We start from the raw sequence: 25,637 nt of genomic DNA on the forward strand, positions 1-25,637 counted from the left end.
TGATCCACTCCATCTATCTTTTACATCTTTGGCTGGCAGCAGACGGTACAGAAGGACTGCATGCCATCCACATCTCATGGCTGCTCGGCAGAAGATGATGCAATAGGACTGCTAGCAATCCGTATCGCCTGCCTGCTCACCATAAGATGGTTCAATAGGACTGACTGCAGGACTAAAGAGAATGACCTGATCAAGTCATTCCAAATTTAGTCCCTGCGCCCATGTCTGCCCAGGCGCTCCTGATCGATCTCACAGAGGCGACCAGGAGCACCTCGGACATGATGATGACGGCTACCAGTCCTACTGTACTGTCTGCTGCCACAAGGCAATGGGTTGCTGCTGCTGTGTAGCAATGCAGTACCGCGTCTGCCAGCACCCAGGAGACATACGGTGACAGTGAGCTGAGCGGGCTCCATGCTTGCCGTGGTATGGCGTCTGCATGGGTAACCCATGAAAAAAGGCGCGAAACGATTGTCTGCCCTTGCTTTCACGGAGGGAGGGAGGGAAGGGGGGCCTGACGACATGTACCCAGAACCACCCGCGACAATGTTTTAGCCCCATCAGGCATTGGGATCTCAACCCAGAATTCCAATGGGCAGCGGAGACTGCGGGAACTGTGGGATAGCTACCCACAGTGCAATGCTCCGGAAGTCGACGCTTGCCTCGGTACTGTGGAAGCACTCCGCCGAGTTAATGCACTTAGAGCATTTTCTGTGGGGACACACACACTCGAACATATAAAACCGATTTCTAAAAAACCGACTTCTATATATTTGACCTAATTTCGTAGTGTAGACATACCCTCAGTAATACTACTTTGCCCTACGCCACCACCGCCCATCGAGAGATCTCAGAGTGCTTTGCAAACTTTGAGCCTTACAAACATCCATAAGCGGAGAGGTCACTGCAACTAGCTTGCAGTGAAGCCCCGTTACCAGCATTACTACAAGTGACAGAAGGTCACACAATTTAATGCTACTAAGGTCCAAGGCTCTGATTAGTACCCATCTACTTCACAGACTGTACATTCTTCATGGCAAATACTTTGGCTTAAAAAATGGGTTAGTCTCTAAGGTGCCACAAGTCCTCCTTTTCTTTCTGCGAATACAGACTAACACGGCTGCTACTCTGAAATCCGTGAACTACTGTAATTCGTGTCCTGCGGGATTCACAGAACGCAATGCACTAAACACCAGCAGGACATGCAAAAAGAACCTGAGGAGAATTTCAGAGTTTTTAAAACTCTTGATTACAAGGTTTAAAATTCAAGGGAAAACATACACAAAGTGAGGCATCACCTAACGGAGAGGAGGTTACTCTTGCGGAGATGTGTGAAACAAACAAAAAAGAGCCGCACATGCTATAAGAACAACTACTACAGGAGAAGTTCCGATTCCTTTACTCGTGCTGCTACGCAGTAACTATTTACATCTACATACATACACAGCAACGAGTGGTACCTTGCACCACTGGTGTGACTGAAATCAACAGGAGCATGAGCAGAGTAAGGTGTATTTTGAGGAGTATGGAGAGAAGATTCAGGCTATAAATACATTTCCACTTTTTCCATTTTAAAACTGGATTCTTTTAATATTTCAGTTTAAAAATGAATACTGAACAGATCAATTCTGCTTTAAACACACTATCCGGAGTGGATCAAACCAATGGCCCATCTAGTCCAAGGTTTGGTCTTCAACTGGTGCCAGCACCAGATTCTTCAGTGGAAGAAATCCCATGAGGAGGGAAGCCACACAGCCCAGGGCAGAGAGCAGATGGGGCAAGGATAGTCTAGTGACCCCACGGTGATGAAACCAGAACCAGTGAAGTCCGGATGCGGCCTGGGAGAGCACCGCTGTGTGCGCCGGGAATGGCTCTCCCAGCCGGTCACCCCAACAGAACCCAGGCCTTGCAATCCTCCCTTGCCTTTCCTGACAGGCAGGCTGCTCACCTGAAAAGCCTCCTGGCCTTTAGCCACACCACACCGCCCACCAGCGCCCAGGGCCGGGCTGCCCCCATCGGGGCGCAGAGGCAGGCCTTCACTCTGAAAGCGGGACCGCCGTGTTCACACCTGCTAGCGTCCCCGTCGGTTCTCCTCCGCGGAGCCCAAAAGACACGGGCAGGCTCGCCTCTGCCGTGGGGGGGTCCCGCAGCCACCCAGCCGCTGCCAGGGGACTCCCCGACGGCCCTAGGCCCGAAGGAGAGAGGAAAAGCCCAGCGCAGAAGCGGGCCGCAGCCGGCCGCAGTGGGAGCGGAGCTACTGGCTTCAGCCGGCAGCCGCATCTGGCTCCGGGAAGCAGAAGCCCGGCGGAAACAGCTGGCACAAAAACAAACAAACAAACAAACCGTGCGGAGAAGCCCCATTGAAAAACCGGCTTCCTTTACCCCCCCGCCATGCACCGTGCTGCTAACGGGGCTGGCAACCCAGCCCGGCTGAGCCCGAACCAGCCCCTTCCAGGCACCGGCCTCGCAGCCCAGCAACGCGGGGCTGTTCGCCCCACTTCCCGCCCCGGCTCCGGCGGAGTCACTCCGGATGCAGCGGTTCGGCAAAGCCAGCCCGCTTGTGCAGCGGCGGGGCCCGGCCCGGCCCTCACCCGCTCGCCGGGGTAATCCCCGCAGCAGTCGCCCGCCTTCTCGCAGTAGGCGTCGCAGTAGCAGGGGGCCCGGGGCCCCCTGAGGCCGGCGCAGGCGTTATTCCGCCCGGGGCAGCAGGGGGCGCTCCCCCGCCGGCCTCGGCCCCTGGCAGGTGCCCGGCCGCCAGGAGCCGGCCCCAGCGGAGCAGCCAGCGGCCCGGGACCCCCATGCTCGCTGCCGGCTTAGCGCTGCCCCGGAGCCAGCTCGTCTCCCAGCGCGGGGGCGGCGACGGCTGCCAGCCGCCGCAGGCTGGCCCCGTGCCCCGCTGGCCCGGCCCGGCCCGGCTCGGCTCAGCCCGCTGGCACCGACCCCGCCTCCGCGCGGGACAGCGGCTCTCAGCCCGGACACAAGCGTGGGGCTGACGCGCCCGGCTCCGCGTGGACTGTGCTTTATAGGAGCCACGAGATCCCCCGGGGGCGGCCCTGGGCCATTGGCCGGACCCTGGGAGGGGGGAAAACTTTCTCTCGGTTCCACCTACTTTCTCCCCCACCTTCCACAAGCCCAGGGCGAAGGGTGCTCCTGGGTCTTAAAGCCAGCACGGCCCGAGCCTTGCACAGATCTGCCTTGGCAGGAGCTCACCTCTGACTAACGGCCTCTGAACCAGGGAGCAAAGGAATTACCAGGAAAAAAAGGCTAGAAGCCCTTGAGTGGCTAAGGCCTGGTCTGCACGAAAACAGGTCAACCCAGCTCCATGGCTGGGCGAGTGAAAAATCCACATCGTTAAGCTGACTGAATACCTGGTGTAGCCAGCACTTGGTCAAGAGGAGAGTTCTTCCCTCCATCTAGTTACTGCCTCTGGGGGAGGTGGACTTCCTACATCCAGGGAGGACCTCTCCCCTCACTGTAGGAAGCATCTACACTGGAGCACTACAGGTGCCGTGTGTTAAGGGTAGAGGTCACATGAGAATAAACAACAACTTTGGCCCAACCTTTCAAAGCTAGGTGCCTAAAATAATAAAGCTCCTAAATCCATAGGTCCCTGAATAAAGTGACCCCTTTTCCCAGCTGTTGAGCATTTGCACCTGTCCTTGGCTTCACTTGGATTTGGAGGGCTGTGCACTTCGGAAAATCAAGCCGCTTTCATTTAGGCGCCTAAATATGGAACTAGGAGCCCATTGTTTGACACCCAAGCTTGACTGTTAGGGCCAGTTTGCTTACGTGGTTTTATGGAAAATAGGACTTACCCAAGAGATAACAAATGTGGGTGATAAAGGTAACTGCACAGATGTAATATACACTTTTGTAAGGTGTTTGTTTTAATACTGCATGCTATTCTGATTACAAAATTACTACTATGCAATATCAACCACCCAGTCAATGGATTAAGAACCAGTCTCAAAAAGTAGCTGTCCATGGGGAATCATCATTGAATGGGGGTGTTTCTAATGCGGTTCCCCAGGGATTGATACTAGGCCCACCACTATTCAACATTTTCATCAATGACCTGGAAGTAAATATAAAATCACTGCTGATAAAATGTGTGGAGGATACACATTACCAGAGTGGTAAGAAATGAGGCCAGGCAGTTATACAAAGCAATCTGGGTAATTTGGGAAGCCAGCCCCATTCAGATAAAATGTGTTTTAATACAGCCAAATGCAAAGTTATAGATCTAGGAACAAGGAATGGCTGGCCATACCTACAGAATGGAGGACTGTATCCTGGAAGGCAGCGAATAGGAAGGTCTGAATTATTCCATCCTGTAGAGAGAAGCGGTGCAAACAAATGAGAGATCAACAAGCCCAACTGCACAGAAATCTCTTACCAGTAAAATGGTGGCTGACAGGAGACACAGTTGTTTAGAGGCTAAGGTACTGGACTGGAAGTCAGGAGATGTCAGTTCTAATCTCTGCTTTGCTCTTGCTGTGGACATGGCCCTGAGCGTGTCTCTGCCTCAGCATGCTCACCTGCAGAATGGGTTTAGCACTCACTCACCTGGCAGGGTATTGGGAGGTTTAATTGCCGTTTGTAAAGCATTTCCAGCCCTACACCTGAGAGGCACTCCAGATCGGCAACAGAGTATTATAACACACATCCCTTTTCAGGAGCACAACCCGTTTCTTCTAAACGCACTGAACCAAATACAGTCCTGGTGTCAAGGGACTGAGTTCTACTCATGTCAGTAGAGTTCATCTTGCTTGCCCCATGGCAGAATTTGGCCCTATGAGTCAATTTTACAACTTTGACACCAGTACAACTCTACTGGCTGACTCCCACCTGACAGACAGGAGAGGGGAAGCAGGCTCGCCAAACTATGAGGAGCAGGACTGTTCCTAACAGGTGCTGAATGCCGTTTAGGAGTCTAGAAGCCTCTCTTCTAATTGGAGCCATGACTATGGTGCTGAGCTTACTGTGCTGGGCAGTGGACGAATGACGCCTTCTTTTCAGTACTGCAGGCCAGGTTTCGTGGCATGCAGCAATACTCATGACCTGGACACACGTTTCAGACCATCCCAGACAGAGTATTGTGTTAAGATGAGAAGGAGAGGTCCATCTAGGACAATGACAGGAGCTTTTCAGTGCGGCTCTTGCCTTCTTGCTAGGAAGCACAAGGAGGAGGAGTGAGGGTATAGGCCAGGAGATGGCTGGCTCCCTTGAGCATGAACTGGGGGCCTTTCCCCTTTGATGGGACAGTCAGAGAAGCCAGTCAAGGGCCATTGATGGTTGAGAAACGCTCTGCGCAAGGGGCAGAGCCTGCCTCAGGGGCATTAAGAAGCAGCAAGAAGTTACTGACAGGGTCTTGTGTGTTGCAGTGGGGATGGGTTCAGTCTGGGCCTGTATGTTCCTCCCAACCTGCCCTGCTCGTCAGAGGGCAACAGTTTCAGCTCTCAGACCCTTACATGGTTTCCTAACTGTAAGCCTGGGGGTTGAGTAATAGAATCATAGCATATCAGGGTTGGAAGGGACCTCAGGAGATCTAGTCCAACCCCTGGGCCCCTGCTTGAAGCAGGACCAATCCCCAACTAAATCATCCCAGCCAGGGCTTTGTCAAGCCTGATCTTAAAAACTTCTAAGGAAGGAGATTCCACCCCCCCCGGGTAACGCATTCCAGTGCTTCACCACCCTCCTAGTGAAAAAGTTTTTCCTAATATCCAACCTAAACCTCCCCCACTGCTACTTGAGACCATTACTCCTTGTTCTGTCATCTGCTCAGTCTAGATCCATCCTCTTTAGAACCCCCTTTCAGGTAGTTGAAAGCAGCTACCAAATCCCCCCTCATTCTTCTCTTCTGCAGACTAAACAATCCCAGTTCCCTCAGCCTCTCCTCATAAGTCATGTGTTCCAGTCCCCTCATCATTTTTTGTTGCCCTCCACTGGACGCTTTCCAATTTTTTCACATCCTCCGTGTAGTGTGGGGCCCAAAATTGGACACACTATTCCAGATGAGGCCTCACCAATGTCGAATAGAGGGGAACGATCACGTCCCTCGATCTGCTGGCAATACCCCTACTTATACATCCCAAAATGCCATTGGCCTTCTTGGCAACAAGGGCACACTGTTGACTCATATCCAGCTTCTCGTCCATTGTAACCCCTAGGTCCTTTTCTGCAGAACTGCTGCTGAGCCATTCGGGCCCTAGTCTGTAGCGGTGCATGGGATTCTTCCGTCCTAAGTGCAGGACTCTGCACTTGTCCTTGTTGAACCTCATCAGATTTCTTTTGGCCCAATCCTCTAATTTATCTAGGTCCCTCTGTATCCTATCCCTACCCTCCAGCGTATCTACCTCTCCTCCCAGTTTAGTGTCATCTGCAAACTTGCTGAGGGTGCAATCCATGCCATCCTCCAGATCATTAATGAAGATATTGAACAAACGCCCCAGGACCGACCCTTGGAGCACTCCACTTGATACCGGCTGCCAACTAGACATGGAGCCATTGATCACTTCCCGATGAGCCCGACAATCTGGCCAGCTTTCTATCCACCTTACAGTCCATTCCCCCAGCCCATACTTCTTTAACTTGCTGGCAAGAATACTGTGGGAGACAGTGTCAAAAGCTTTGCTAAAGTCAAGGAATAACACGTCCACCACTTTCCCCTCATCCACAGAGCCAGTTATCTCGTTATAGAAGGCAATTAGGTTAGTCAGGCATGACTTGCCCTTGGTGAATCCATGCTGACTGTTCCTGATCACTTTCCTCTCCTCTAAGTGCTTCAGAATTGATTCCTTGAGGACCTGCTCCATGATTTTTCCAGGGACTGCGGTGAGGCTGACTGGCCTGTAGTTCAGGGCCCTCCTGCTGCTATTAAACCCTAGCAGAACGAGGATAGTTGCACCACCAAGGTTTAGGGACCAGCCCCAGAGCTGGGATGCTTAGTGAGGTGCAGGGTCTTGTACTGGTACATGCATCTCTAGTCAGCATGGCCTCTTATTCAGCAGTTTCCTTGGTCTTATTGTTTTCCACTGTGAGATACGGCTGCCCAGGATTTCAAATGCAGCCTGGGCCAGTTCCCAGCTATTCCCAAAGCAAAGGCAGAAACCAAAGTTCAGATGGGAGAAAGGCTAGGTGCTTTGATCCCCCTGTGAAGCTTGATTTGCCGACAATTTAAAACAGGCTCCCTGCCCTGGCTGCCCAACAGGTTGCAGAGAGAGGACCAGCCCTGGACAACTAAAGAAAGCATGCACTCTCCTGCCGACTAGCATTACTCAACACAAGGCAGCTCAGGCACCTGACAAGCCAAGACGCTCTCCTACCCTGGGCCAACAGAGAGCCCAAAACTGAAACTACAACGATCAGGCAGGATTCAAAACCACAACGAACCTAGGCAGGCCCCTGGATAACATAACCCCTGTATAGTTGGAGTACATGGGGATGCAGTAGTGATAAACATTGTCCTGCAGAGTCTTTACTGTCGGTGATGCACTAAGATAGAAAGAACCCAGCTTGACTTTCAGATCCCAGGGGGAGTTTACAGGGCTGGCAGTTTGGAGTGGGGGGAATATTTGTAAACAAAACACATTCCCTGACCCGCTAGGTCAATTTGTACAGAGCAGAGCTTCCCTGGATTGCACCTGGTTTTACTTTACAAGGATTTGTACCCACTCCAAAACTCTTCTATGAACTAGTTCACTGGAACATTTCAGACCTTGGCTCTTCGAGATGCACACAGCAGCAGAGAGACGGCTGTGTCTCTCCCGCAAACTTCTGGGGGTAATTTGCATCTCTTGGAAGGACAGGCAACCGCAGTAAGCATCACATTCACCACTGGGCCTTTGTTCATTTCATGCCGCATCCCTGCTCTGCTCCAGATGCAGAAGGCATTAGCCCTTCAGTTAGTTAACTGGTACGGTGTCTAGTGATTCTCCAAATAAAAGTGAGTGTTCAACAGTACAGCAGATGGCTGCAACATGGAACTCTGATCAGCACACCAGACTAATTAATCAGCACGTTTCCCACTCCATCAGGGCGTGCTCATTAAGAGGATTCCTTTGTATTCCGAACTTTGATCCTACACGTACTCCATTCTTGAAATTAACCAGAGCATTGACACCATGCGATTCAGAGGCATCCATGACAAAATAGCAGATACACGGACACACCAGAAAAAAAAAAAAAAGGAGAGAGACATCCAGCTTGCAGCAGGTTTCAGTTTATTACATAATCTCTGAATGCAGTAAAACCTGAGAAAGCAGCAGGGGCTGACACAACATGTGTAGAAGACTCAGCCTTGCAGAGAGCAGAGCACATGGACTCTGCCAAGGCAGAGGCAAAGAGACAACACAGTGCACACACTCCTGTGCTGAGCTTTCTCCTGGCTCTGGCACCCACCCCGAGGGATGGGTGCTGGGCAATGGCCTGCACCCATAGAATGTCGCTCCAGGTAGAGAGTCTGCCCTAGAACACATGACTAAAGGAGACGGTATTTCCCACCTCCCGAGGGGAGCCCAGCAGCAGCAGTTCTCGGCCCTGCACTAGAGAAGCCGTCTGGTAGCTTCTCTTCCCAGCCCAAAGGCAGCTTCGGGAGGGAGCAGCTCCTCTGAGGCCTAAAGACGCCAAACAACGAGAAGCAACGCAGGAAATAATTCATTGGTCCTGGAGGAGAAGACCCTAACTAGTCTCCAGTAGGAAGATCCTTTCCCAAATGTCCTCCTCTTCCACTCAGCATCCTCCCACCCCCACCCTCCAATTGTCATTGTATTGGATTTAGGGCACAATCTTTGCTCCCATCATTGAAGGCAGCAGGCATGAAGAACCCAGCTTGGCTTTCAGATCCCCACACTAGCAGCACCACCGTCAAGGATTTTACAGGATCAGAGCCTTGGACATTTCTACTGAGCCCAAGAAACAGCCCAGTTTAGTTTTTAGTCATTCAGAATCTCATTCTTAATGTGCTACAGAAGCATCTGAGAAGAGTCAGGGATCAGAAAGGACATCAAATCTCATTCCCTTATCAGCACAGCACTGAGGCAACGGATTGAATTGGATGGTAAACGCAAAACAGGGGGGGGAGGGGAAGAGTTCCCAGCCTGTTTGGAACCTAGTGGTGACCAGTGCAATTCCAGGGTAAGTACCCAAAAACTCGGAAAACTTGGGAAAGCAGACTGCAGCATACATGGGCTAAAGTGTCAAATGATCTGCAGCCAGTGTAACAGAAGACAGCATCATTCCCGTGTAGCTGCAGTGTAGCTAGCTGCATTGGCAAAATGCGTTCACCAGTGATTTGGGGCTTGGGGCCCCCTCCTGGATCCCTTTGCTCATCCAGAACACAAGGGGAGGGTGGGGAGCTCTCAGTGACCGAAGGGATGTGAGCAAAAGGCTTAAATTGCAACAGACCCGGGGCTGCCTTTGGCCCACACAGAGCGATGGAGACTTTGTTAACAGGCAACTTTGGTTTATTGTTGGGGTGCTCGCCAGAGCGCCCCAATTTGGCCTTGAAAATGGCAAGAGTCACTCCAGCATGCAGCTGCAAGCGCAACATTAACACGTTTTGCTCAAAGCTTGAAAAGAAACCCCTGGACTCTAATATATTAGCAAAGGAGTGAAAACTATGCATCTGGCTCGGAATCCGGGGCGCTGCCCCGTCAGCGTGGTACAATAGGGGCTGCAGATGCTACAGCGAGATCACTGTGGGCTGCCAGGGACCATTAATGTAGCACAGGATTGTAAATGCAACATACAAATATGCACCAGGATGTCAGCGCACACACACCCAGTGTAAGGGTTGATTGCTGCCTTTACAGATCCTGGTTCAATTCTGAAGTGTGTTCTAAAGCGAGGCTCTTATTTTATTCAAGTTGCAAATGCAAAATGCAAAAAAACCTCAATGGCTTGAGAGCTGAAAGCCGGAAAGTGACTCTTCCCTGCGCTTTCCTTCTTCGCCTGCGCGTACGATAGTGTTAAGGCTGCATTTGTCACTGAGAGTACAAACAGACAAACCCCTGTGTAACTATTGTAGACAGACACACGATTTTGGCACAAATCTGCACTGGAACCATTATGAGCTCTTGGCACTGGGCAAGGACAGGGTTACTGTCCCCGGGGGATACAGTACAAGCGTTAACAACGCAGTGTGAAGTTCATTTAGTCTAGCTAGGTACTTGTCTGGCTCCCAGCACTGGAATATCGAGCGGCGTGGGGGGGGGTGTGGAGAGGCAGAGTGGAAGGGAATGTGGCAGGAGGCAGTTTAATCAGAGAAGGCCGAGTGGCAGGCGAGCACTTCACCTTTCTCACTCTCATCTCAGATGTAAACAAGGTGCCTCTGTCACAGGGGTGAGGAACCTGGTCACGCTAAGCTGGAAGGTCACTCGCCTGGGAATGTTTCCTCAGCGAGGAAAAGGAAAATGAAGGCACCACCGCTCAGTGCAGGGTCTCTACCACAGCAGCAGCTGCACCGCCAGGAGCCTGGGCGAGTGGCTGGGATGGTGGAGGACATGTTCTGGGCACTGGGTTCCTTGCAGGTTCCATAGCAAAGCCCCTCAGCGCTCCCAGGAGGCGGTACAGGGTGGATTTCCTCTCTCCTCCAGGGGAGGTGGCTGGGCAGGCAAAGCCCCTACGGGAAGGCGCGCGTTCGGAGCCACAGGTCTGGATCACACGCTCTGACTCAAGGAGGCAGGGTCATTGCCTGCACCAAGGGGCCTCCCCTCAGCTTTCTGGCTTAAACCAGAGGCTAAATGGCCAGTGTGTGCCACGCAGCTCACTTCATGATCAATCCTCTTTGGCCCTAGTGACTCCCACTGGAAAACGCTGCGACTGAGGCACTTGGCAGCTCTGGTGGGGGGGCTGGAGCTCTCCCCCAGCCAGGGGTCCCCCCCCCGCTAGCAACTCCTGCTTCTCGAGATTGGATGTGGAATAGCCGTGAGTGGCTCGCAGCCCGGGGTGCCACACCATTCCCTAGAGCGGTTCCTAGAGGTAGAGGATGGGACTGGAGTAGCAGCAAGCTCCCCATACCCAGGGACATCACACCATTGCAATCGCGCCCCTGCAGTTTGCGCTCCAGCCCCACACACTCCAGCTCCTCCTGCTGGGAGAGGCGGGAGATGGCAGTGAGCTCAGTGGAAACCTTTGCTCGCTTGGCTCTGTTTTCTCAAAGGCAAAAGGAAACGTGGACTGAATTGTAATCTGGCTGGAGAATCATGGCCTCTCTTCTCCCCTTCGGGCACTGATCTATTCCCCCCCAGCTCCACCCCCAGGCCAGCAGAGCTGGCCTTTGCAAAGTTTGCAGATATAGTCCCCTCCCCCCCACCATCATTTTAGCACATGATCAATAATTTAAACTACTCCACAGTTCGATCCTATAAATAAAGATGGTCAGGGTTTGATATGGGCCCAAGTGGCTGGGCACAGGGCACCGCTCCTAGTGAAATGTCCATATAATTTCTCCCGGGTTGGTCATCTTCCTCCAGCTGTTACCTCGCGGTGGTGGAGGAGACGGTGCCGCTGCCTGGGGCTGCTGGCAGGCTCAGTCGGTTTTCCACACCTTGTTGAGGACCTTGACCACTTCGTCGTAGATTACGAAGACGATGGCCACATCAAGACAGACCCGGCCCAGGCGAGGCACGGTGCCCTTGTAAAACCTGCCAGGAGAGGAGAGGAGAGGAGAGGTGAGGGGGGAGCAGAGAGCCCCACGCAGGCCTAGGCCAGGCACAGCTTGGCCAGACGTGGGAGCAGGCCTAGCCCACCCACTCCCAGCAATCTCTGGCGGAGATGCAGCCTGGTGTAAAATGGCGCCAATGCCCGGCAACCACACTTTGTGAGGCTCACCCTGCTCTCCAGCTCAGCCTCTCGCCCACCTCCACCTTCACACTCAGCACAAGCGGGGACTGGCCCAGTCTCTGCTGGAATGAAAGGGGTTTGGGGAAGGGCTGCTTCCTGCCCGGCAAACCCCACCCAGAGACCCCAACTTTTTAAGATCCCCAGTCAGGGCTTTCTGGCCAACTGCCCCACTCCTGTCACAGGATCCGCTCTCCACACCAGCCACTTTTTCAGATTCCAGGCCAGCTCCTTGGGGGCGTCGGTCACTGTTGACTTCCCTGATTTTACACTAGCCAAGGCTCTGGGCCTGTGCTTCTGTGGCAAGTGTAGAGAGGCTAATAAAATCCACACAGGTCTCTCTCCCCTCTTCCCTGTGTGGGTCTCTGCTCCTCCTCTCACAGCCAGGCCTCGCTGCTACTCCTACCATCCACCAGGCCCTTGCCTTTCCCATCTCATCCCCTATGCCTACGGGACAGGCTCCCGCAGCTCGTGTGCCGGTGACCTGTTCTCCCTTCTGCAAATCCCACCACAAGGTGCCTTTTACCCATGATGGTGACGGATCCCTTTGCCCCCTATGGCACTACTCCCCGTTTCACTGTACAGGTGTGAACTGCTTCGCCAGCACTCGGCTGCAGGGGAGGGATTGTCCCTGTTTCCCTGCGTTCACCCAGCCCTGAGCCCCCTGCATGGAGACAAGATGCCGGACTCACGCGATGGGCCCTTCGTATTTCATGATCTGGAAGGCGCAGTCCCAGGTGCTCTTGTACTTGTGCGCTTCAAGTCCCTAGAGGAAGCGGAGAGAAGGGTCAGAGACCTGTAATGGGGGGATCTATGCCACAGTTCCCAGCACAGCTCCCACAAGCCGTGGCTCCATCCTGGGAGATTCTGGAAGGGCCCCGGGGGGGGGGGGGGGGGGAGGGTTTCTGTTTGCACAGTCGGAGCTGTCACAGCAGTGACTGCCATCCTCGCCAGCCTGGTTGTGTGGGAGCCTGACCCTAAGGAGGGCCGCGGGGTGCTTAGACGTGGTCTAACCCAAATAGCAGGGGCCACGCCCATGCCCCACTGCAGGTGTTTTTGGGTGGCTGCAAGGTGTGTTGAGAGGGGCTACGGCAGTGATGCTCAGACAGAGGCTCTTTGCAGCCCTTGCTATTAAAACACTGTGTGATTTAATCATTAGCCAATTTAAGTTATTAACCAATCAGGATGCTTTTACTGTGTTATTACCCAATTGTAGCAGATAAAATAATACGTGGTCAGTCACTGCTGTGAGAATATAGAACTAGTAAACGAAGCAATGAATTCACATGATTGTGGCTCTTTGGGGATCGCTGATCGGGCTCCTGAACTGAGAATCACTGGGCTACGGGACTGCCCGGAGAGGAACATGCCAAATTCCTCTAGCCCAGGGGAGCCCTGGGCCTGGTCTGCCTAGGAGCGAATCGCTGGCCGTTAATTCAGGTCCCCAGAGGGCAGCACGACCACAGCCACAGAGCACAGCATGGCTTGTGTGGATACACTGCTGCACTGGGCCTCACTCTCCCATCAGGCCAGGCACCCCAGCAGTCATTCTCTAGACCAGACAGGGCCTTTGTGGGGAGCAGTCTCAGTTCCAGCTCCTACTCCTCCATCGGGAGGGGGCCGTGTGGCACTTTGCCACGTCCCATTTCGGCGCTTGGCCCAGCGGTCATGGTCTAGATGAGAGCAGGAGACATGGAGCACCCAGAGGCAAGAGGTGAATGATGGGCTCTCAGCAGAAGCCCAGAAACCACACGGCCACATGCTGTACCTGCATTCTGGTTTTCACCACATCCAGGGGGGTGTTGCCAAAGACGCTAGCCGCTCCGGCAATGGCCCCAAATATCCCGGTGACGAAGGGGTTTATGACCTTGTTGGGATCATCCCCTGGGAAGAAGGAGAGCGACACAAAAGGGGCAGGCGGAGGGAAAGAGGGTGGAGAGAGACACAAGGGCAGAGCTCATGAGCACCAAGAGGTGGGAGTGTGCTGGGACGTCACTGAGTGACACTGCATGTGAGAGCAACAAAGGCCCCGACAGGCTGGGGGTGCAATGGGGGGTGGGGGGTGAAAGGAACGGGGCCCCGCAAGTGAGAGCCCCCAGTGAAGCTGGAGAAGAGGGAAGGGCCGAGGGGGCCAGAGATGCTCTCTCTCTCTCTCTCTCCAGGTGTGCGCAGTGAGCAGAGGGGCCAGGCTGCCTGTCTGCCGCCTAGAGTCCTCAGACCTCACAGGTCGTAAGGCAGGGAACACACAAGCCTAGGCCAGGGCTGGCCTAGCAGCGAGTGGGTGGGAAAGCGCCCCCGACTGGCTTAGTTCTGAACAGACTGTCAAAAGGGCCCAGGCCCAGTGTGTGCGGGCAGGGGCAGGGGCGTTGAGAGCATGCACAGGAGAAGTAGATATGTGTATACTGCAGCAGACAGGTGCGAGCAGGGGCAGAGTGGAGAAGACCCCATTAGAGTCCCCGCTTACTTGCCGTCTGCATCCCCCTGGGCTTTTAACTCAGGCATCCCCTCTCCCCAGCTCTGCCCTGCCCTAGGGCCTTCCTCAGGCTCGTCAAAGTGACCCCACAAGAAACTGGTGGTGGCGCGTTTCACTCGGAGGGAGGAGCAGGAGCTCAGCTGAGGCTGGAGAAGCCAGCCCTCGCTGCAGCAGGTCACTGTGCTGTGTGGCTCTTCGCCCGCAGCGCTCCCCGGAAGAGGCAGGGCATGGCACGGAGACGCGGGGGCAAGGCAGCGGGAGGGAGGCAGAGCGCGGGTACCTTTGTACCAGTTCCTGAGCGCCGTCATGACGAAGAAGCGAATGGCCTGGTTTGATCCTTGCTTGAGGACAGTCGCGGTTAAACCCTGGTAGGTTCCCTTCAGACCTGTGGCAGGGGAGAAGGGGCAGCATTTGAGGAGGGGAAGCAGCATGACGCTGGTCTCCCCAGGACTGCCACCGACCCCATGCCTTCCTGTGACCCACAACACAACTTCCCCTTTCCCCCATTCATACACCCACCCCGGCAGGGCCCACAGCACAAAGCCCAGCTCCTCCACAGCTCTTTCTCGTGCCCCACCCACTTGGCCCTGCCGTCAGGATGGCCGAACGGGCTAAGGTGCTGCGTTCAGGCCGCAGTCTCCTCTGGGGACGTGGGTTCGAATCCCGACCCTGACAAGCCCTCTTAATAGCAGGCGTTGGGGGAGAGAGGCATTTCTCCTAATTCTCGTAGGCAGCGGGGTGAGGCCTGCTCTGCGTGGTTTTGGTGGCCTGTCATTTGGCCTCCCCTGCCCTCCTATGGATATGCCGACAGGGCTGCACGGCTTTCCCCTGGCTAGGCCAGAAGAGGAAAGGTGCTCAGGCCTGGGAAGCAGGTCTCCCAAGAACCAGACTGCCTGAGGGACGAGCAGACACTTGGAAGCCAGTGTTTTTCAAGGCCCTACGGTGCTGGCTGCCTTGGCAGCTCACAGACCAGTCTCCCACTCTGGTGGGAGGAGGCAGTTCACAACCCGGTGTGGCGGGGCCTTGCACACTGAACTCAAGGATAACGTGGCGCGGAGGCGCTGAGTAACGCTGCCACGCCAGGGCCCTCACCCTGCTCGCGGATGATCTCCCGCACGCCGTGGAAGAAGCCACGGTACTTCGGTTTGGGGGAGCACTGGTCATGGATAAACTTCACCTGGAGGGGAGAGAAGGTTAGGACTTGTTAATCCCAATCTGCATGTGAAGAGACACCCATTCCTCAAGCTATAGGAGCCCAAACATCCCAATCAGATGCCTGGCAGCGGGGCTCTGCTCAGGGATTCAGCAGCGAGGATCTTTGCTAATCTGGGGCAGCGCCATACTGATGCCATTCCAGAGCAGAACGAAAACCCTGTCCAAGGTTTACCTGCAACTGCGGACGTGTTTGCTCATGCACTCCACATGCAGTCAGAAAGGGAAGGGACCTGTGCAGCCTAGGGATGAAGGACTGCAGCTAGGTCTGGAATACTTGAAACACACAAGGCTTGGCACCTGCAAGGGGAGAGTCTGGAAGTCCCGGGATGGGAAGAAGGGTGGCTATTGCTAGCTCAGGCCAGCAAAGCATGAGAGCATCTTCCCCAATGCTTAATCTATTGGTCACCTGTGAGAGCATATAGCATCAGGTCAGTAAATAACAGTCCCTTCACCCTATCTCTAAGCACTTTGCAAAGGAGGGTCCATCTATTTATCCCCACTTGGCAGATGAGAGCTTTGAGAAGCAGAGAGGTGAAGGGATGGGCCTGGGTTCACACAGCACATCAGTGGCAGAGATGGGGACAGACTTCGGAGTCCCAGTCCCGCTGCTGCTGCTCACGGCAGTCAGCCTCTTCTTAGGAGTATGCTGAACAGAGTCATGCAAGCAGAGGCCAGTTTCCCAGCCCAGTCCCTGGCTCTCACGTTACACTGTGTAGGAAGCATTTGTGCCCAGATATCACTCACTGAGAAGGGCATATTTTACTAAGCCCTGAACAGGATTTCCAGGCCCGGCATCATTTTTGAATCTGGGAGTTACAAAGCACGGAGAAAAAACTGAGTATAACACAGGGGGAAAGAGCAGAGACAGAGAAACGGCCTCATTTGTGTGGGAGAGCCTGGCAATGAATGAGAAGCAACAACGGTGCAAAATGCCCTTTGCTACTGTGGAGCCTTGGCTAGGTATTTCATGCACAGCGCTGCATTTACTTCTGCCAGCAAGTGTATTGGTGTGGCGCAGCGTATCTTTCATGGTATTAACACCTGACAAATTCTGGAGTCAGGCCACAAAGGCTGGCCTTGGAGAGAAGAGCTGTCACTCACTGCAGGAGTTACGGGCCCCAGGAAAATCAGATCCTGTCTGGTCTCTTGCTAAAATTTCCCATCAACAGGAGAGTCCAGAGGGAACGCCCCACAGGCAAAGTCTTTCCCTGCACCTCTGACCATTCACCACTAGTGGGCAGCTGGAGCACACGGACATTTCATCAGGGCGGGAGCAGCAACGTACAGCGCAGCTCCCTGTGTGACGCCAGGCGAGGAGCAGAGCAGAGGCTGTGCTGGGTTAATACCCGGTCCAACAAGACAGAGAGAGCCCAGCCGGCTAGCTCTGGGGCCGACAGCAGGAGGCGCTCACAGGGCAATGGTGCTCCCTCCTTGGCTTCCCCTGCCCCCTCTGAAGAGGTCTCCGGTCTCCCCCTACTCTGGGACTCGTTCTCAAAGCAGGGATGAGAGGGCCTGCGCTGTACCTTTATGGTCTCCATGGGACACACCACCACCACGGCCTCGGCCACCCCGGCTCCCAAGCCGCACAGCAGCCCGCGCTTGCTGTTCAGGTTGCCCTTCTCATCTCTCATGTGGTTGCTGAGGAACTCGAACATGCCGAACCTGGCCGGGGAGAAAGGCAGCCAATGCAAACCCCACCGGATTCGGCAGACACAGCTGCTGGGCACAGAGACGGGGCCAGGGCAAGAGGGTTTTCTTAGTGCAGCTGGGCCAACCAGCTCGGCTGGAAGCTCCCGCCGTGCCCCGTGGGCGTCTCGCTATGGAGCCTTTGGGTCGCCTCCAGGGGGAGCTGGGAGAACTGACCAGGGATGGCGGGGAGGGGGGCTCACTCTTCTTTCCCCTTACCAGCACCTGGGAGTGGCAGGAAGTGGCCAAGCCCCGCCATAGCTTCAAACACCCAGCCGCCCTCTGCCCATCTCAGGCCCTCCCACTGGGCGAAGCACAGATGCCCACACTGGGAAGGCAGGCACCTGTAAGCCTGAAAGCCCAGGAGAAGGGGGGTGGCGGTGCGCCTGACTCCCCCACCTGAGCAGGCTGCTGACAGCTATTAGCTATTGGCTCTTGGTTGGCAGCAGGTAGAGAGAAGGCAGCAGAGCATCCATCCTGCTCGTCTCGGAGTCACGCCCTCACGCCCCAGAGAAGAGCGAAGCTGATCTGCCAGCACTCCACTGCCCCACCCTCCTGGGCTGGGGACCGAACCGCTCAGAAATCACACGCTTTCTTCTGCAGCATCTCCTCCCTGGGGAGGCTGCGGCTGCAGCAGCCAGGGCCTGCTGCTGGGAAAGGCTCAGCCTGGAAGAGCTGAGAGCTTCCCAAAGAGCACAATGCTAGCAGTGCCCTGGGGGAGCTCCCCACAGCAAGGCCTGCTGGCAGACAGGGCACTCCCCAGAGCCAGCCCTCCGGCAGCGTCCGCTCAGGCTGGTCCTGCTAAGAGCAGGATGGTTTTCTCAATCCATCCCAAAGGGAACGGCCGTCCAGGGAGGCAGTCCCACCCCCAGCCAGGGAACTGGGCACGCTGTCCAGTAATGATTGGCCAGACCCACCTTGACGGCGACCGTCTGTGGGTAGATTCCAAACCACCTCGAGTCATTCCCTCCCCTCCCCGCAGCGGGACCGAGCTGCCTCAGCACTTCTCCAAACATCAGGCCACCTACGGACACAGGTGAGCGATGCCAATCGCTCCTTGGCAGGCAGCCCTCAGGGAGGGTCACTCAGGGCTCCTTGGACAGACCCTGCACTGTGCTCCTTTGCAGAAGCCACCCACGTCCGTGGCCCTCCGGCCTGCTAGCCTGGGGCCCTCACCTGCCTGACCCTGCATGTCTGGCTTTTTTGGCAGGGCTGTTCTGCAGAGAGGCTGCCTGAGACAGACCCCCGGCCTGAGACTCCCTTAGCAGCGAGACGGAGAGAAGGGGCCACTCCAAGGGACTCCTATGGGGTTTTTCATCCGCTTGTTTGGGGGCCTGGTGGCTGTCAAGGAGAGCAGGAGGATCACCTGGGCTCAGATTGCTGCAACTGCAATTCACAAACGCCTCAGGGGCAAGGCCGGAAGTCACAGCCGAGTGCCTTACCTCACGGCAGCCTTTGGGATGGAGCCATACACCAGTGAGCTGAGGCCTCGATAGAGCCCCTTCACTCCATGGCCCTGGACAGTCTGCTTCACGCAGTCCGCTAGGGGAGAAGGCAAGGAAAGAGGGGTTTAGCAGGCCCGCCAAGTCAGCCCGGCAGCACCTTCCGCCATTCAGGCTCTCCCTGGGCCGCTCACTCCCTGCCGTCCTTGGGTAACAGCCAGAGCGCACAGGGCAGGGTGGGCGAGTGCCAGGGCGGAAGAGCTCGGGTAACGTGGTCACCAACGCCAGGCTGCAAACGCACCATCGCGGAGAACACCGGCCCTGTGCGAGTGGACGCGTTCGTCTCGTCGCTGAAGACAAAGCGGCCAGGACCCCAGCGCTGCTGCCGTTAATGGATTTCCCCTCCCCCTCCAGCGTGCTGCGGCTGTGGAATGTGAAGTCCTGAGTCGTGTCCCCCCCAGTGCAGTTCAAGCCACTTGCAGCAGGTGCCAGGCTATACGACTCGGCCTCCCTAGCTAGAACAGGGCAATGCCAAGCCCTTTGCAGAGCTGATCCAGGAAGGGAGAATGGCACAGGGCACTGTTCAGCCCTGGACTCAGCAAGTCGGAAGCCATGTTGCTGCAGATCCTCAGGACCCGGTTCCAAGCCAGACATGAAGCCAGGGGCTCTGGAACCAGCTCCCTGCTGTCTCTCCCCCAGCCAGCTGGGTTCTCTCTCACACTGTCAGCTGGGGCCAGGCTGGAGGGCAAGCAGCAGAGTGCAGCGGTGATACAGTACAGCATGCCACAATGCAGCCTGTACATAAGTAGAAGGTTATGATCCTGCCAGTCAGGGACCCCTGCCAATCATCCTGGGCTGGAACGAGACCGTCATCCCTAGAACGCCTCCAGCCCGGGCACCCGACCAGGCTACCGCCAACACGCCGTCTCCCTCAGTGACAACAGGTGTGCTGCATTGCGCAACTGGCCAGGTCCATTAGAGGGGAGCGCTCATCTCACGGCCAAGCCTCAGCTTCTGGGGACTGGTGGGGGCAGGATGTCAGACCCGACCGCCCAGCGCTCTGATCCACACCCTACTCTGAAATGGCTTCTCCCCCGTTTCCCTGCTCTCCCCCTTGTGAGACAGGAAGGAGGCAAGCCCTCGAGTTCCAAGGGAGGGTCCTTCTATGAGGGGCACCTGAACATCCAGCTCACTCCCACCCCACGTAGTGATGCACACCCACCGGTGTCCCCCATGCCAGTCTCAGCCTAGCTGGCAGTGAATGACTGGCTGCAGCAGCTCCAATACCCCTGACACAATCGCCAGTCCCCTTGTTTGATCCCTAGCCTAGTCTCTCTGCGCCCACAGCTGCCAGGCTCCGGACTTACCGATGCCTTTGTACCGGGGCGGGTTAGCTTTCTCATCCAGCTGGAGCTGAGTCTTCACATACTCCGTCGGGAACGTAATGCAGATCTCAATGCCACCGGCGATACCACCTGGGGAGAACAAAGAGGGGGAAGATAGAACCGAGAACTGACAACGTCTCAGTAGCACCTCCCCGATGCCCATCTCTAATTGCCCAACCCCCACCTTTCAGCACTTGGGAGCCAGAGCTGGGAGTGGGGTCGCCTCCCTGGTAGGCACTTGGGTAAGGGCCAGATTTGCAAGTCTGCTCAGCAACTAAGGAGCTCTTCTGAGCATCTCGTCCCTTATTTTGGTGCCTACATGGGAGCACTTTTGAACAATTGCTCCTTTGAAAATCTGGCCCTCGGTGCTTTCAACAGAGCAAGCTAGACATGTTCTGCCCTCCTCTTCTGTGTGGTCTGGTTAGACAGGGCAGGGACTGGCCCTTACTGCGTGTTTGTACACCACCAAGCACCCTGGGACCCTGGTCTCACTCGGGGCCTCTAGCTGCTACTGTCATACAATAATAATTTTGCCAGCAGAGGAGCATTTAGTGCAGGACTTAAAATTCAGCCAGAGGTGTCCTGAGCAAAGCTCCAGTAAATATTTTCCAACCCGCAGCAGCCCCAGCGCGCTCCGCGGGTCTGAAGCCCCGAACCCCGGGGCTCCAGGAAATACTCAGGGAGAATTTAAGCCCTGATTTAATGCCATCATTTCATAGCACCAGACGAGCTTTCAGTGCAGACCACAGACAGTTCAGGCAGGGGATAGACATGCCCAGACACGGACTAAAGGCCTGAATTATGATCTGGGAACCAGGAACTTCCAAATTCCGGTCCCAGCTCTGGCCACAGAGGCACTCAGTGCCAAAGGCACATGTAATCTTGTTCTGCCTCCTCTCCCACCACAGCCTGCAAGATGGGGATAATGGTAATTATGTGCCTCCCAGGGGTGGCATGAAAATTCACTAATGTCTATAAAGTACTTTAAAGATACAGTGCTGGGTATGAAGTAGCTGCAGCCGAGAGAGACACCCGTCCCCACTTCCTCCAACACTCCCCACGTTCCTGTCAAAGCTCTGTCTCAGTTGCTCCCTTTCATCCCCTTCATCCACGCCCGGCTCCTTTCACCCCCTGCCTCCAGAACAGCCTCTCCTTTCACCCCAAGAACCCTCTCCTCCTCCAGCAGACACACGAGTGAAGCAATCCAACTGAAAAGCACACATCCTGCTCCGTGCTTGTACCAGCCTGTGCCTTCAGATTGTGAAATCCTCAGGCCAAGGATCTGTTTGCGCAGCACAGCTCACCAGGTATACAGCACTGTGTGCTTACCGTACTCCCTGTGTCGGGAGTTTCTATCCGTACGTGGAGAGACCAACCGACACCAGGAAATTCTGGTCACTGTCTCATCCTCAAGCCTGTAGTGATATTAGGTGGGCAAGTAAAAGTGGCTTTGTGTTTTAATCAGCATGGTGAGGCTGGGCAAGTAGATTTAGTGTCTGGACTGGTACATTTCCACAGCAACTTCACAAAGCTGACAGCCACTAGCATCACCTTGGGGTTACACACTAAATTAGCAGCAGCACAGAACTGCTTGGATTTTCCCCACCTGGTTCCTATTGCAGTAGTTTAAAGTTAGACCCCCGGCGTCTCTAGCACCCCAGTGCCCAAGCCTGAAGGGACAGGGCCAAGGATATAGATTAAGGCCACAGGGGGCCATTAGATCATCTCATCTGACCTCCTGTGTAACACAGGCCACAGCTCTTCACCCCGTTACCCATGCGCTGTGCCCAGTGACAAAAGCAGAGCTTCTAGAAAGGCACCCAGACTTGATCAGCTGTCATGGAGAATCCATCACTTCCCTCGGCCCCATTCCTCACGGTTAAAAACTGGGCCATAAGTTCTAATGGCAATTTGTCTGGCTGCAGCTTCCAGCCATTGGTTCTTGTTCTGCCTTTGCCCCCTTTAGTACCTGGAGGTAACAGGTTAACAGCCCCTAAGCCAGCACTCCCCCCTAAAGGCATCAAGTTCATGATAAAATCTCCCTCCTTCTTTCTAAAGCAGGGCAGCCTCCTCTTAAAGAGGGCTACCTGAGCAAGGCCCCCACCGCCAGAGATCACAGGCACAGAGCTGTCTGCACAACTAGCTCTTCAGCTTTTCTTGCCCGAAGCAAACATCCTCCCATCGGCCTGCAGTGACTCCCCCACAGGGCTACTGAGCATCCCCCTGCCCTAGGTAGCCAGCCTGGGAATGCTGAGATTCCACAGCTGCCATTAAATACAAATGCACAGTAAATGGTCCATGGGAAAAACCTGCCTCACCTGTTGTAATATAGGCACTGAAGCCAGGAAGTCCCAAGTGCTAATTCCAGCTCTGGTACTGACCCGTTGGGTGGCCAGTGTTATTTATGTCTCTTAGGGTGATGCTCAGAGGTTCCACCCACTGTGCTAGGCACTGTACAAACGCAGGGAGAGCCAGTGCCTGCCCTGAAGAGCTTACAATCCATATAGACAAGACAGACAAAGGGTAGGAAAAGAAACAGACACAGAGGTGGGAAGTGAAGTGATCCACACCGGGTTGCACAGCAGGTCAGCCACCGAACCAGGGATGGAACCCGCGTCTCTTGACTCCCAGTTTCGTGCCCTACCCCTTAGGCCACACTGCCTCTTCTCCCCAGTCACATCCTTTTCTGTGCCTCGGTTTCCCCATCTGTGCAAAGAGGATAATAACTTAATCCGAGTGCCCCATGAGGTAGGTAACTAGTGGCTGCAACGCTCCTGTTTAGTTGGAAAGCAACAAATCATTACTGCTCACTGCCAAATAGCTGCTGAATGACTATCCAGGACATGAACAAGAGAAGCACCACACCAGAAAAAAATGAAACAAGAGTGACGCAGAGAGCTCTACTCTGAGCATGTCATCGCTGCAGTAAAGCCATGAGTGCGGGCCAGCCTCCTGCTCCAGCCCATTGCGCGGGAGTGGGTGGGGAGGGGGGTTAAGAGAACAGGAAAGAGGCCAGATTGCCCTGATCAGTGCCATACCTAGAATGCTCACCATACTCATCACAAAATGGGGCCCACGTGACCGTGAAATCCTTATGGCAATCATGAGCCATCCTACCACGCCAATCCAGGCAGCAATTTCCACACCAGCTGCAGCTCCAGCTGGCCTGAGGGAGTCGCATGCAGAACTCGAGTATTAACTGATCAATAGCGGGGGAGGAATTAGACACAGGAGAAGGGTGTTTGCAGCTCAGATCTGCGAGGAGATGGAGCGAGTGAGGCGGAAGGATACAGGAAAGCTGGTAGTGCCAAGGCCAAGGCTCTAGCACACAGAAGCAGACAAAGATCAGGAAGAGAAGTACAGACGAAATGTCACATTCATCAGGGATGGATGTGCTAGTAGGATTACTCAAAACAACTTCCACTTGGAAAAGCCCTTTTCACCTTTTAAACAACAACAAAGAGAAAAACACCCCAAGGATGGTGTTTAAGATCCCAGATGCCAACAGACTATCAGCAGTGACTTAAAAACAACAAAGCCACAGTTTAACACAGGCATCTGACTGTCCTAGCTACAGTGATCTCTCGGCCCTTTGTGTCTGGCTGGAAGACGTCTTTTACACCATTCCCACTCAAATGTTTAGGCTGTGCGCCCCTTACAGCACAGACTGGGTTTTCTTCGTACCCCGGGCTCCCAACCTTCCCTTCCGCAGTGGCAGTTGTCAGCATGTGACGGAGGGCAGGATTTGGACCTATTGCAGGATTTGGAGAAGTGCAGCTTCCTGCTGCTACGTTTTTAGAGTCAGAGAGATCAGCAACAGGAACCTACCTGGCACTCGGGTTTGGCAGCCAAGTGCCGTATATCGGCTATTCAGTGCCAGAACATCAGTGTAATTGTAAATAAGCCTGCAGAGACATTCTGGGGTGAGCTGGCGTCGAGAGCAGTGGGAAGTTAGTGGGATTTTATTAGAGTCGTTTGAAAAAGAAAAGGAGGACTTGTGGCACCTTAGAGACAAACAAATTTATTTGAGCAAAAGCTTTCGTGAGCTACGAAAGCTTATGCTCAAATAAATTTGTTCGTCTCTAAGGTGCCACAAGTCCTCCTTTTCTTTCTGCGGATACAGACTAACATGGCTGCTACTCTGAAACCTGTCATTTGAAAAAAAGAGTTTCCCTTTCAAGAAATTCCACAGACTTTGGTGCGAAGAGTCCCTGGCATCCAGGCCGCTTGTGATGGGAGTATTTTGGGCCAAAATGTGTTTTCCTCAGATCCCCCCAAACTTTTCTCGAGAGAGTCAGCAGATCCAGCTTCGAGGCACCATCCCCGTATTCACACGGGCTGATTTCAGTAGGGCAAAGTAGCCCGGTTAAGGACAGTGTCAGATTTGACCCTGAATTCACTGGATGCTGGTGCTTTGTGTCACAACTGGAACAGCTCTTATATTACTGAGGGATATTAAAATAGCTATGAAATGGCTGGAGAAATACCCCAGAATAGCCGGGGGGGGGGGGGGGGGGGGGATGAGAAGAATGAAATAAGAAAGCCTTTCAGAACTGCCCATGGGCAGCAGCAGAAGTATAAAAAGCATCTGCAATTCCTGCCCTGGAGAACGAGACTGCCTTGAGATACAAGGACTCCTGGAGCTGGCTAAGTGCATGTTTCGCATTCAGCTGCGCCATTTCCCTTCAGCTACATATAAAAGGCAACCCAGGAAGCCTGCACAAAACCGAGCCTGGACCTACACGCACTCCCTGCCTCTCTTTAATTTGGTTCTTTTCAAAAGGACTGGTCTATACTGAAAATTTAGATCGACGTAGCTATGTCATTCAGAGGCGAAAATAATCCAGACTTTAGCCTTAGCTACGGCAACCTAATCCACAGTGTGGACACAGCTAAATAAATGGAAGAATGCTTCCACTGACCTAGCTACCGCTGCTTGGAGAGAGGATCACCTACAGGAACAGAAAAACTCTTTCCGTTGTCGTAGGAAGTGCCTACACTATGGCCACTGTACTACGCTATGACCCATAGCATAAACAAGCAAGGAGCTTAATTTGACTCCAAACTCCCTTAGCACTGAATTAAAGATCCCTATTCACATTCCAGCTATGAAATTAATGCAACCAGACAGATCACTCACGATGCACTTCAACCCAGACTGGGCAAATTGGCCTTCATAGAATAAAAGGAACTGGCCCTACCCATAACCCTGTTAGCCTGACCCAGCCTTGTTGCCCTCTCTGGTAGCCCTGAGCTTATATGCGGTTCTGACAACAGTTAAGTTAAATCTGTGGTGTCTGAGCTAATGTTTTGTGCGCCTCCAAGTTGCTGCTTCTGAATTTACTCAGGACCTAGAAGTGCTGATCAGAACAAGCAAGGATGTTCTCGCTGGATTTCTGGCCCTGGTGGAAACGAGTAGTGCTGAAGAGCATAGTAGAAAGCCTGTTTCCATGACATCCCCAACCCAATCCTGGAGGTCAAAGGAGCCAAATGTTTGAGTGAAGCCTACCAAGCTTGGATCTGAGCTTTCCCAGAGCTCGGAGGTCTCTAGCATGGTTTGGCTCCAGGGTTTTGGTTTGGCCTAGTGGTGAAGTC

General features: G+C 54.2%; 1 protein-coding gene across 1 annotated transcript in view; it reads right to left on the reverse strand.

Moving 5' to 3' along the window:
* Positions 1–8,205: 8,205 nt before the first annotated feature.
* Positions 8,206–25,637, reverse strand: part of SLC25A1 (solute carrier family 25 member 1) — a 49,632-nt gene continuing 32,200 nt past the window's right edge. Inside the window, exons 2-9 of the mRNA XM_037878497.2 lie at positions 20,025–20,132; positions 18,658–18,757; positions 17,053–17,191; positions 15,407–15,491; positions 14,595–14,699; positions 13,610–13,725; positions 12,534–12,607; positions 8,206–11,645 (exon numbers count right to left, since the gene is read on the reverse strand). Coding sequence (XP_037734425.1) covers positions 11,531–11,645; positions 12,534–12,607; positions 13,610–13,725; positions 14,595–14,699; positions 15,407–15,491; positions 17,053–17,191; positions 18,658–18,757; positions 20,025–20,132 — 842 coding nt within the window. The 3' untranslated portion in view covers positions 8,206–11,530. The remainder of the gene's footprint in view (positions 11,646–12,533; positions 12,608–13,609; positions 13,726–14,594; positions 14,700–15,406; positions 15,492–17,052; positions 17,192–18,657; positions 18,758–20,024; positions 20,133–25,637) is intronic.

Source organism: Chelonia mydas, chromosome 15 (genome assembly GCF_015237465.2).
Source record: "Chelonia mydas isolate rCheMyd1 chromosome 15, rCheMyd1.pri.v2, whole genome shotgun sequence".
NCBI lineage: Eukaryota > Metazoa > Chordata > Testudines > Cheloniidae > Chelonia > Chelonia mydas.